This window comes from Trachypithecus francoisi, unplaced genomic scaffold, assembly GCF_009764315.1.
Source record: "Trachypithecus francoisi isolate TF-2019V2 unplaced genomic scaffold, Tfra_2.0 Lachesis_group7, whole genome shotgun sequence".
Classification (NCBI taxonomy): Eukaryota; Metazoa; Chordata; class Mammalia; order Primates; family Cercopithecidae; genus Trachypithecus; species Trachypithecus francoisi.
Genome location: NW_022681472.1, coordinates 12,595,430 through 12,608,276, shown reverse-complemented (window position 1 = coordinate 12,608,276; position 12,847 = coordinate 12,595,430). Strand labels below are relative to the sequence as shown.

Below are 12,847 nucleotides of genomic sequence, written 5' to 3'. Positions count from 1 at the left end.
TTGCCATTTTAGGAACTGTTTGGTTTTGGCTTTTTTTTTTTTTCCACTAAGATATTAATATCTGAAAGAGTCTTTCAGCTTATTATTGAAAATCATCAGGGCCTAAAAATTAGAGGCTGAGACTTGAGATTTCAGCACATTTGAACTCACCGGAGCGAGGTGGAAAAAATCATGGGAGGCCAATTGGCTAATCTGGAAAATAGGGAAAGGGAAGAAAAGTTGTATCAGGCTATGTCAGAGAAACAGTGCCTGTCGTCTCCCTGACGTAACCTTGACCACATGTAAATCTTTGTCCACTGAGGCTGAGAGGCCTGCTCTGGGTTTAACCACTCTACCTTGGGACCTGACTTGGCCCTGCCCTTTGGCACATTCCACAAACAGTTGTAGAAGTAGTGAACTTCTTCAGTAATGACAAGTCACTAAAGCTTCAATTCAGGAGTGTCACAAGAACTCCTGCAGGCAGCTAGTCATTTAGCACTGCACAGAGAGCAATGTTTAAAAATACTTTACCTTTAGTGTTGTAATTTCATATTTCCTTCTTTCTTTTACTTTAGCATTCTGTTTTATGGTGTCTTAAGCCATCACACAATTTCATGGATATACAGCACAAAGAATTGAGAAGGAGTTCTGCTAAGGAGCAGGAAGATATTAATCAAAACTGACATTCATGTGACATTTTACAGTTTACAAAGTGAATTTGTTGCAATTCCATAGTTTTCAGTTTTGGAGGAGACTGATGTGAGGGGCATAAAAAGAAGATCATTATCTTAGAGACACAAAAATGACCATGAGAAATTCATTTAAAAGTAAAACCACACGAATTCTGTTACATCACCAAGCCCTGGCCATTTCTAGCACTCAGGTGAGGGGATGGTGTAAATTCTCCACCAATAATCACAGAAAGAAACAATGAAAAGGGAAGGGGTAGGGGGAGAAGAAGCCCAATCCTACATTTATCTCCAGGGTCTCTTTGCAAAGAGGTGAGCTGGGTGAGCTGGGAGTGAAAGCTCTTCTGAGGGTGGAAGATTTGGACCAGAGCAGCAGTCAGATGTCACCACTCAAGCTCAGGAGGCTCTGCTGGATGATTCGGTCTCCCTTTGGTGTGTGGCTGTTGGAGGTGAAGGGAAGCAAACTTCCTCTGGGGGAGGAGTGAGGCCATCGCCTTATCACCTAAGCCTTCCCTTGATGTGCTTGGAAAGCAAGTTTCTCTCTCTTCACTGGCTGAGGAGAATTAATTAGTGTTTGCAAAGACCTTTACGATCTTTGTCAAAAGGGGTTTGGCTGGCTCTAACTATCCAGGTTCCAGCTGTCACTGCTTCTATCTCAACATGGCATCTCTGCCCTGGAAGATATCAAACAGGATTGCTGTTGTCAGGGGGTGTATCCAGCACCTGTGGTTTTCTATCTGCATCTCCAATTACTGCTGAGATTCCAAAGCCCTATAGAGAGATGGCATCTTGTTTGGGGAGGTGGTGGCACTAGACCTGTACTGCCATCCAGCTCCCCTCCATGAGAAGGCAGTTGCCTGAGATGTATGCTTTGACAAGCTTCTCAAATGGCTCACACATTCAAAAGCAACTCCCCCATTGCTTCTTATGGGGGCCAGAAATTTCTCCACTAAATATTCACTCCTTTATGGGTCTTGGATGTTTTTTGAACACTATAGAATGTGGTCATGGAAGGAGAACTTGCCCAGGTGCCAGGAAGCCTAGTCCTGAGTTTCCTCCCTTGTTTTGGTACTAGCTCTGCCCTCACTGCCCTGGTGACCTGGATAAACACGTTCTCTCTCTCTCTCAGTTTTTTTTCCCATCTAAAATGGCAATGCTGATGTCTGTCTCAAAGCGCTGGTGTGAGGATTAGATGAGATAATGGATGTGAAAGCCAAGTGTTGCAGAAATGTAAGCAGTATCTAGCCCAGGCTAGATAATGCCCAGGAGGGATTAGCTGATGGCTCACCAGAACCACCTGGGGTGGTCACACCAGAAGAGCCAAAAGACTACAGCGAGGAGAAAGACTTCAGGGAAAGAAAAGAAAGAGACCTCACCGCTGGCACAATCACGGAAGTTTTGTGGGTGAGGAGGTGCTCTAGAACTTTCCCCTTTTCCCCAGACAACTGTGTGCACTTACAGGGGAATGAAAGCTGCCCAACCCAGTTCAGGCTTGAGCCTTTGCCTTCCTGCTGCCCCACCTGTGCGGGATGAGGAGTGATGGCTGACGAACACCCACTTGGTGAAAGAGCCAATATGAAAAATAACCAAACACACCTGAGTTGATGCAGACACATCCCTCAGGTAATTTAGACAAAAAAGCCTAGTTTGGGCACCAGTAACTGATGTATGTCAGACTGGAGTAATTACTTTCTTTGTCAGAATTCCTGGATAATTTATTCCCCATTTTTTGGGGGGTGGGGGGCAGGTCTGTTCTTTATTAATCCGGTGCAATTGTGCACGGCAAGGCCTTTTGGGGAAGTTGGTCCGGTTCTCCCAAGACGAGGAATGAGGCGAGCCTGGCTCACGGCTCTGTCTCTCTTGGTGCCCCAGATATGCGGGCGGAGATGGAGCAAGGCTTCCTAGGTGCTCCTAGGGCACAGGATCCAGCCCACGGGCCTTGAACACTGCAGTTTTTCTTGTCGCCCTTCTGCGCGTCGCCCTCGTCTGCCGCCTCTGGGGCCCGCTCCAGCTTCTGTTTCTCCAGCTCCTCCTGCTCGCATTTGCTATTGGGGAACTTGTCTTTGTTGTTCTCTTTTTTCCACTTCATCCTCCGGTTCTGGAACCAGATTTTGACTTGTCTCTCTGTCAGTCCCAGCGCGTGCGATACCTCGATTCGCCGCTTGCGAGTCAGATAGGGATTAAATGGGAACTCCTTCTCCGGCTCCAGGGTCTGGTAGCGGCTGTAGGTCTGTCCGCCTCGCCTGCGTCCGGCGGCTGCTTGCGGGCGCATCCAGGGGAAGAGCTGTGTGGGCGACGGACTCTGCTCGGAGCCCTCGGCCTCCTCGCCCAGGCCGCTGGCGGCGGCAAGCTTGCAGTCTGCGTACTGCACCAGGTCTGGATCCTGTGCACCGAATAGACTCTGGCGTTGCAGCGGGTCGTAGCCGTAGAAATTGCCGGGGTCCCCGTGGCACGCCACGGCGCACGGGTTCTGCTGGTAGGGAGCCGTGGACAGCGACGACTGCCCGTGGTAGAACTCCTGGATTTGCGAAGGGTGCTGGAAGCTGCCGCCCCTGCTGGGACCGTACACCACGGTGGGTCGGCCGCCCAAGTCCTGGGCGAAGCCGCAGTCATAATAATTGGGGCGCAGGGACTCCCCGGTTTTGTATTTGGAGAACAGTGAGTTGACGAAATAAGAGCTCATTTTATTGAATTTTGAGGCGGCGGCGGCGGCGGAGGCTGTAGTTGGGGGCTCCCCATTGTTTAGCTGAAAGAATCTGGCCTTGCATCTGGGAGCCTGCTTGCTAAACATGACTGGGTCCGTAGAAATGAAAGACACAGCATGAGCTACTTTCTATAAACACATTGGCACAGGGATTAATTATTACAAGGGGGAAAATAGGCCCCTATCTTTTATGTGAGAGGTGCATGGTGCCATGGAGCAGCGATGAATGAGGGGAGGACAAATCCTCGTGAGATCACAGTAGCTACTTCTCACCAGGATCCTGCTGCAATCTAGGCTTTGTTCTGGATATTTTGCATTAAAAATCTCGTTTAATCTTCACAACAGGCCTATGAGGCAGAATCGAGGAATGAAAAGAACTTGAGTTTAGAAGCCAAACACTGGTGCATTTGATTCTGCACTCTACCACTTACTGGGTGAACTGGGCAAGCTACTTGCTTGTTGGAGCTTCAGTTTTCTCATCTGTTAAATGGAATTCATGCTGGCCTCAGTGTGTTGTGAGAATTAACTGGTAGTAATGACCATGAAGCAGCTGAAACCCTGCAGGCAGAGGGTAAATGATAGCTCTTATGTGACCCTTTACAGAGAAACTCCAAGAAGAATAGGTTGCTTGGCCAATGTTACGTTGCTGGTAAACAGCAGAGCTAGGTCTGCCTCCCTCCCAAGGGCGGATGTTTTGCTTGGAGGCCACTGAACCCATACCTTTCGTGACCACCTTTGCAGTGGCTGGATGTAAGTCTCTTCCCACGGAGGGTAAGACCGTGCATTAGGTGACTGTATCCTTAGCATCCTCTCACATGGTACCTTCAGTATTCCTTAAATGAATAACAGAATTCAGGAGCACCTAGAATAGATGGACTAAGCTAAGTGCAGATAATTGCATAACAGGTGTTTACTGTGTGTGTAATAACTTCAGCGCCTTCCACATTGTTGGGACACAAGGTCCCTTCACTCCACATCAAAAATAGTCTGAGCACCCATAAGGCTAGCTTGCCAGGATGCAAGAACTCAGGATAGGAAGAGGGATCGACCTGAGGAGAATTGGGTCAGAGCTCAAAAATGAACCCGCATAGAACTAGCACAAATGGGGATCCCATAAGGAAGCTTGTGACGAGCATACATGGGGAAGATCAAATGGCACAATGGGTGGGAATATTCCTTAAAAATGCAAAAGCCCATAGCAATGGAAGGGATCACTGCTTAGATCAAGAGCAGAAGCCTGAAACAATGGTGAGCGGGAGGCTTGTTACTACTTCCCTGGGTTGTAGGGAGATGGCAGGGAAACAAAAACCAGGGGAGAATCCCGGTCAGTGACTCACACAGAGAAGTCTATGTTTGGAGAAGCAAACACTGAACAGTTCCCTCCCCACTCCTCTCCTGTTTTTTGTCACATCCTCTGGTCCTGAGGCCACAGTGAGGCAGCTCCCTTGGCCCTCAGTGGAATTCAGAGGCACTTGGCAGAAACCCTCCAGTCAAGCAAAGAGGGGCAGCATGGTGGGACTTGGTCGCCATCCTGGCCTAGTCCTTACCTCCCTCAAGCTGCCAACTTTCTTCAGAGAGACAACACCCTCTCCAGGCAGGCTTTGATAAATAGTATTGTCCCTGTACCCCTGCCCATGTCCCTGGGCACCCCACCAGGCAGGCCACCACAGCCCTGACTCCCCTGGTACATGGCACATGGGGTGTCTTGGTACATGGAGTGGTGCCATGTACCTGTAGTCATAGATGAACTCACTGGAGTCCCGCCCTGCCCCATGCTCCTGGCTGAGAGCTTCCAACATGCAGGAGCTGCATCTGAAGACAGTGTTCTGACTGGAGCAGGCCTCATAATGAGCTGGTGATTTTATTTCCTCCCGACAGAAGGTGAGGTCTGTCCTTCCCAGGAGAAGCATCAGCTGACCCATGACAGGTCTCAGCTCCCAGAGGCCTGGCTTTAAGCCTGCTGGATGAACTCACACTCCTCCAAGTAGCTGCCACTCTGAGGCCTTCAGAGAGTGGCTAACTAGGGTCTCACCTGGCCAGCTCCGACCTGCCATCAACTCGTTGCCCAGCTTCCTATCCACGGTACTGTTAGGACCCTGCTGCATCTCTCACAGATGGCGTTTGACTTCCTTCATCTGTGTAAACAACAATTCTGCTTTATTCAAGCAGAAGTAATCCATTGAAGGATCTACTATACACAACACACTGCCCTTGCACCTGATACAAGAATTAGAAGAGAAATGTGATATCCTCTGATATAAAGAGGTGAAGAACTCCGTGGGGAGGTGGCAGAAAACATCAAACAGTAAGTGGCTGTCAAAACAGGGATCGGGACATGTGTGCTGGTTAAGGAGAGCTTCTCGGGCAGTCATTCGTGAATTGGGCCTGGAAGCACAGATGAGCAGGAAATGGCACAGGCCACAGTTAGATGCCATTTTACCACCACTCCAGTGGCACAAATGGAAAAGGCTGACGCTGCCAAGTGCTGGGGAAGAGGTGGTGCATAGCTGGTCTACCTGTTGGCTGTGGGAGTATAAATGAGTCAACCACTCAGGAAAATAGCTAAACAGCCTTCAGAGGAACAGCGTCATACACAATGACCCAGCAATTCCACTCGTAGGTGTACACCTTAGAAAACTTCTACACAAAAATGTTTACAGTAAGACTGTTCAAATGCCCACTGATGGAAGAAAGGATAAGCAAACTGAGGGGTGTTCCTACCATGGAGTGCCATTCAGCAGTCAAAAGAGAGGAACTGCAGTGACCACTAACAGTATGGACAATGCATATCAACTTAATATTAAGTGAGAAAAATAAGCCCTAAAACATTGCAAACAGCATGACACCTTCTTAAAGCAGGTAAAGAGAGTTAAAATGTAATATACACACCTTAGGACTCCAAGGAATAGATAAGATGAGAGGACAGAAAAGGAATATGGGTAAGGTGCAGTGGCCCACGCCTGTAATCCCAGCACTTTGGGAGGCCTAGGCAGGCAGATTACTTGAGCCCAGGAGTTCAAGACAGGCCTGGGCAAAATGGTGAAACCCTGTCTCTATAAAAAATACAAAAATTAGCCAGGCACAGTGGCATGTGCCTATAGTCCCAGCTACTTGGGAGGCTGAGGCAGGAGAATCACTTGAACTCAGGAGGTGGAGGTTGCAATAAGCCGAGATTGTGCCACTATTGGGTGACAGAGCAAGACTCCATCTCAAAAAAAAAAAAGGGACTTATAACACAACTAGGGAAGCAGGGTCATGCCTGTAATAGCAAAAATAATAAAACACATCATAAGTCCCAGGGTTATCATTTCACCACCTCTTGTGTACCTGTAGTCCATTAGACTTCGTCTAGTGTGAAGGCATTCACTGAAGCGGAAATGGCATGAGCAAAGGGATGAGTCTTGTTGTATGGGGGACCATAGAGGAGCCAGACTGGTGCAGAAGGTAACCCTGATGGTGACCTGGATGCAAAAGGAGTCTGTGCTTTCTAGTCGCTCTGGTCAGCCATTCAGGTGTGGGTGCTTGGAACCTCTCAAGTGCCAAGGGCCCAGCCCTGAGGTCTCGATAATCTTGCCCTTGCCTTCCAGGAGCAGAGGGCTCTGCAGCTGTTTCCCCTGCAGAGAACACAGGCTGGGTATGAACTGGAGACCTGAGGTCAGTGGCTGTGGGACAACACTCTCAGACAGGGTGGGAAGCAGGGGATTTGCCTTCTTGTGCAGTAATCTATCCATCCCTAAGTCATGTCTCTGGATTGACATACCTTTCACTACAACAACTTAAATGTTCTAGGACTAGGGCACATCTTATCAGGCCTGAGATTTCACTAGGTTCTATAATATTTGCTGCTTGTGAAGAAGGTGGAGCCTTTGATTCACAATTACTGGGCAGTGTTCTGTCCCTCTGGTCTCCAAGCATTCACCCTGATGACCTACAGGGTCCCCTCTGTACCTAAATAAGCAGTGACTTGTTCTCTGGTTCAGGCCAGTTTCCCGGAGCCCTGAGTTCTGGCTGTAATTCCCATGAGTATCCAGTTCCAGAGCTGCCACCCCACAGGCCTCTGGAAGTTCTGCAGCCTGAGCCACCTTCCTCATACCACTCTGCCTCAGAGTGTGCAAAAGCCATGGGGCCTTTACAACCCCCTGCCCAAGAGCCAGGAAACAGCAGGGAACAAGAGAAGGCTATAGCTCCACTGTAGCAAAGAATGGCCTATTTAGGCCAATGGCAGGCCCAAGAGATCACAAACTTACATTTTCTTTGCCCAAAACATTGAATTTAAGGATGATTTAAAAGGATGTTCAGGGACAATCATGCTAGAAATTCCAAATATGATTAAAGAATCCTACAACAGAGGTGAACAAAGACCTGTCCCCATGTAAGTCCCAAGGAGGTAGCAAGATAGCATCCCCTTTGCCCAGCTCAATGACAAGCCAGGGGACCAGATGTGGTTGTGCACAGGATGAGGCAGCAAGGGTGGAATCTTCCAGAACCCCAGGGAAGACAGAAGCAGAGGGAAGCCTTCACAGAGTACCCAAGAGGGGTGCAGGGAGCTAAACTCTTCTGCTGGAACCCAGCCATCTTGCGGTCAAGGGCAAGGAGGCCACTGCTGGGACCTGCAGGGACCTGTGACTAAGGCTACAGGAGTAGAGAATGCCTCAACACAGCATGGACCACCCCCAAGTGCACACTCATCCCCCTCTCCCTAAACACACCCCCAACCCCACAGGGCCTGGTCCTTGGCAAGTTTCTTGGGATTGAGCCATAACAGGGAAAGGAGGGCTAGGGGACCCAGGGAGGTTGGAAAGAAGGCTGGACTTGTTTGAGGTAGACTTCCTGCTACCTGATGGAATGAGAACCAAAGTAGGCATTTAGACTAGTTAAATAAGAAAAATGAAAGAAATTAGCACAACGGCAAAGTGTGTGCTGACTCTGGGGCCAGATGCTTGAGTTTGTACTATGACTCCTTCACTTAGTGTTAGTAGTGACAGGACCATACAGGTCTGCAGCAACCTCAATTCTTGCCTCCTTAAAAAAAAAAAAAAAAAAAAAAAAGAATTCAACCAAGCAACATAAGGCAGAGAGAGAGAAAGAGAGGGAGAGAGAGAAAGAGAGACTGAGGCAAGTTTTAGAGCAGGAATGAAAGTTTATTTTAAGATATTAGGGCAGAAATGAAAGGAAGTAAAATACACTTGGAAGAAGGCAAAGCAGGCAACTTGAGAGAGTCAAGTGAATGCTTCAACCTTTGACTTTGGGGGCATGTGTCTGAATGGTTGTATCCCTTCTCCTCTGATTCTTCCCTCAGGATGGGCTGTTCACATGTGCACTGGCCTCTCAGCATTTGAGAGGGGCTGCATGCACAGTGTGTTTACTGTAGTTGTACACATGCTTACTTGAGGCATTCCTCCCTTACCAGTCATATGTTCTCAAAGAAAGATCATATACTAGTTAAACTCCACCATTTTGCCTCTCAGTGTGCATGCTTGAGCCCACTCTCCCAACTCCCGAGACCTTATTGGAAAGCTGCTGATCACCAACTTCAGGTCTTTCTATCTGTTGGAAGACTGCTTTTTCCTGGTGCTGGCTGTGACCAACTAGAGACAGTGTAACAACTGCCTAACCATCACGTGGTGATTACCTGACATTGCTAGTAGTGGGTTGCCAGGGGTGTCTCTCCTGCCCTACTTGTGTCTATCTAGCTACCTACTGTAACATCTCCCTTCTCAAGAGAATAAGTGTCCAATTCTTTGAGACAATGGATGAAGTTCAGTCTTCTGTAACTGTTTCCTGTTGACAGAGGCATGGTAGTGGTTGTTTTGTGGGTCTTGGCCTCTTGCTAGCTGTCAGGGCAAAGTGACTCCATGGGTTGTTGAAAGCAGTATCTGGTCAGGTCCGAGGGAGACATGAGCACTATTTCACCTGTCATGTCCCACTGATGGGCAATCTAACAGTCCCCTGTAGAAGGGTGACTCTTGAATATTGAGAGGATGGTATCCCTTGCTGAGGATCATCGGGAATTTGACAGCACATTCCTCTTGTTTCTTTTTTTTTTTTTTTTTTTGAGACAGAGTCTCACTCTGTCACCCAGGCTGGAGTGCAGTGGCTGGATCTCAGCTCACTGCAAGCTCTGCCTCCTGGGTTTACGCCATTCTCCTGCCTCAGCCTCCCAGGTAACTTGGACTACAGGCGCCTACCACCTCGCCCAGCTAGTTTTTTGTATTTATTTATTTTTTTTTAGTAGAGACGGGGTTTCACTGTGTTAGCCAGGATGGTCTCGATCTCCTGACCTCATGATCCACCCGTCTCGGCCTCCCAAAGTGCTGGGATTACAGGCTTGAGCCACCGCGCCCGGCCTCCTCTTGTTTCTTTTGAGCTGCAGCCAGAAGTCACTGGTTGGTTCACAGAAATAAACAGGGGTAGTCTAAATTGCAGAACAAAATTAAAAACAACTGATAAGACTAGAATCTAGTAACAGGTGTACCATAGTTTTTTAACATATTTTCTGTCCAGTTCTCATTTTTCTTAAAAAGAGGTTATGATAGGACTGATTTGTCTGCTAATAAGCTCTAGTCTTATTGTATGTAGCCTAGTTATTTGCAAAAAGAACAGCAAGAATAATTATTTGCATATAATTATTTGCATATCTTCATTTTGATGTCACAATCTCCAAAGTTATCAGAAACCTGCAGCCAAAGCACCTGTCAAAGTTTTATAGCTTATTATAAAACTACCTTTTAAAGAGGATCAAAATAAGACAACAATTGTCTATGAATAATAAAATGTCTTATAGCAGCCACAGTCAAAGACATGATTAACAAGAAACTTTGTTACCTCTGTAGTGCACAATAATTTAACATAGCACTTATAATTATTACTGATAATTAATACTGAGATATATCATAATAATTGGAGTTTTACATAAAATTTTGGAACACATACCAATAGCACATCTATACTATTGATGTTAAACCTAATTCTTAATAAAACGTTATAGATAAATCTAATCAATCTTAATCAGTTTGACCATAAGGTAAGATTCTCATAAACCTTTTATAACCCTTTACAGTTTTTTTGTTAAAGTGAAGAATAATGTTCTAAGAAAACAATATTGTGCTTTTTTCAATGTTCAATGTATAGATAAACTGAATAATACCCCTTTAACTTTAGCCAATAGGTTTACAAACAGAATTTCTTCTACAACATTAATCCTTCACAAACCTTTCATAATGTGCTCAACTCTTCAGATTTATTCTGTCTTACTTAAAACAATCCTTTAATCATTTAAACTAAGGAAAAAACCCACATTTTCATGCTTTCTTATAATCTTTTACCAAAAGCATGTTCTACTTTCCTTACACACCTTGCACATAAAACAGTTTTTCCAGTAGTCTCAAATACAGTTACACTGTTAACGCTTAGCAACTTTGACTTTTGGTGAAAAACCCATAAGTTATTTTAATTATGTACTAAATGTGGACCCTAGAACACCAGACAGAAATGTGGACAATCTCTGACACTTTTTAGAGTAGCTAGGGGGCACAGGTAACTCTGTATGTCTCCAGCCTTACATAGCTTAAAAGCACAGAAGTTATAAAGTTAAGAGTCACAGTAACAGCTTATGAAGCATTTAGTAGATCTCACAATCTTTGAAATTGTATAACATTTCTTTTATAAATTCCCTTTCATGATTTTTTGTAACTTCCCCAGACCATCTATGACATGCTTTGACTTTCTGACTTGTCCTAAACATCCCTTTTTAAACAACCAGTTATTTTACTGTAGGACAAAAATTTACCATACAAGATCCTTTTTCATATAAAGTCTCTTTTATTTATAACCTTTCTTCCCAGAAATACCTTTACCTTTATAACCTTTGAACTAGACAAAAGTCATTTTCCTTCTGTTAGGAAGTTATGGTTTGTACTACATGTTGCTCTGTGAGTCCAGTGAAGGGGAAGCAAGTAAAGAGGTTGTCTGCATACCATAGAAGTTATCCCCTCTCAAGAGATTGCTTGGTTAGATTTATTGCTAGGATGCATTTGAATGAGCGTGGGCTGTTTTTAAACCCCTGAGGTAAGACTGTCCAAGTTAAAGTTATTGCTTAAAGATTTAGGTAACTTTCCCAGAAGAAATGGAACTATTAGAGGGAGAGATGAATTTAGAGGTTGGGTGAATATTGAACAGGCACCCATCTTGGAAATATATTTTTGCCCCAAAGGGGTGTGAATCTTTTCTTTTGGAAGGAGGGGGTGCCTTTGTCCCCATTATCTGAGATGATTTGAAGGAAAATTGCTTAGAGAAGGAAATTAGCAGAGTAGGCAGCTCTTAAACACAAAAGAGAAATTCACAATTTTACTTGCCACCTCAACTTGCCCTTGGCATTGTCCTATTGATGACCATGTCTGATCTGGGAGCCAGCTGGAGCAGAGGGTCCCTTCTGCTCAAAACCATCAGGGATTGGGATTCTGTCCCAAGGGCCCTTCGGTCCTCAGAGCAGTCCTGTTTCCTGTGGCCTAGCTTGTGGCAGAAAGGGCATTCCATGCAGAGCTTCTTCCCTTTTACCCCATTAGGCAGTTCACCTTCCAGTGACCTGGCTTCCCACACAGATTGCAGTTACCTGGAGGAGTGTCCTTAGGGCAACCTGGAGGGAGCTGTTGACTGGCAGAGCAGCCAATAGTTGAACCTACCTCTTCTCTCTGCATTTAGTTTTTTCCTTAGCCCTGTCTTCCTTGTTCTGATCTCGGTTATAAAATACTCAGGAGGCTAATTTGAGGATTTTCTGCCTAAGAACACTGGATTTTAAGGTTCACTTTTGTAATTTTTTCCCAGTTCATTTCTAGGCCAAACAGTATTACTAAGGAAACCCAACTTTTGTTTAGGTGATCAGACTTTTCCCAGTTCTTAAGGATGCATCTGAGGGGCATGGCCTGTGGTATGGAGATGGAATTACTCACCTCAAAGAGAGAACAGAAGAGAAATAAAGGAAAAAAGAAAAAGAAGGCCTCCCCTCTTACTGTTTTATTATCCCAAATGAGGTGTCCTCCATTCTTCCTTAGGCTTCTGGAATGAACTGGTCTTACCATGTAACCTTGACCTTGGTACCATCTCATCATGATTACTGACTTGAGGACAGGAAACCTACTGGAGTGAACAAGGCGGGGTCACTCTTTATCCTGGGGTTCTGGAATAAACCAGTCTTACTTTGTACTCCTCACCTTGCCTTCATCTCTGTCCTATGGGTCTCTTGTGCCTGTGGCCTTGGCCCAGCCTCCTTCCTTGTCTCTATGACCTGAGAATGACTCTCACTAAGAGCATTTGAGCAACAAAATAATTATCTCTTTTCTCAGATTTCCGTTTCCCACATTCTTTAAGTAGATGAGAAGCCTGTTTTTTAGCTAACTGCTCCAAAGGGGCTGGACTTCCTTCCCTTCGAATAGGACCTTTAAGGCCTTGATGCATATTAAGAAGGGCATGGAATTGA

The 12,847-nt window shown here is 45.9% G+C and overlaps 1 protein-coding gene across 1 annotated transcript; it reads right to left on the bottom strand.

Moving 5' to 3' along the window:
• Window positions 1-2,511: 2,511 nt before the first annotated feature.
• On the bottom strand, window positions 2,512-3,394 carry LOC117079617 (homeobox protein Hox-B8-like). Its single transcript, XM_033203649.1, has one exon. The coding sequence runs from the start codon at window positions 3,349-3,351 to the stop codon at window positions 2,512-2,514; it is 840 nt and encodes a 279-aa protein (XP_033059540.1). The 5' UTR covers window positions 3,352-3,394.
• Between the last annotated feature and the right edge of the window lie 9,453 nt (window positions 3,395-12,847).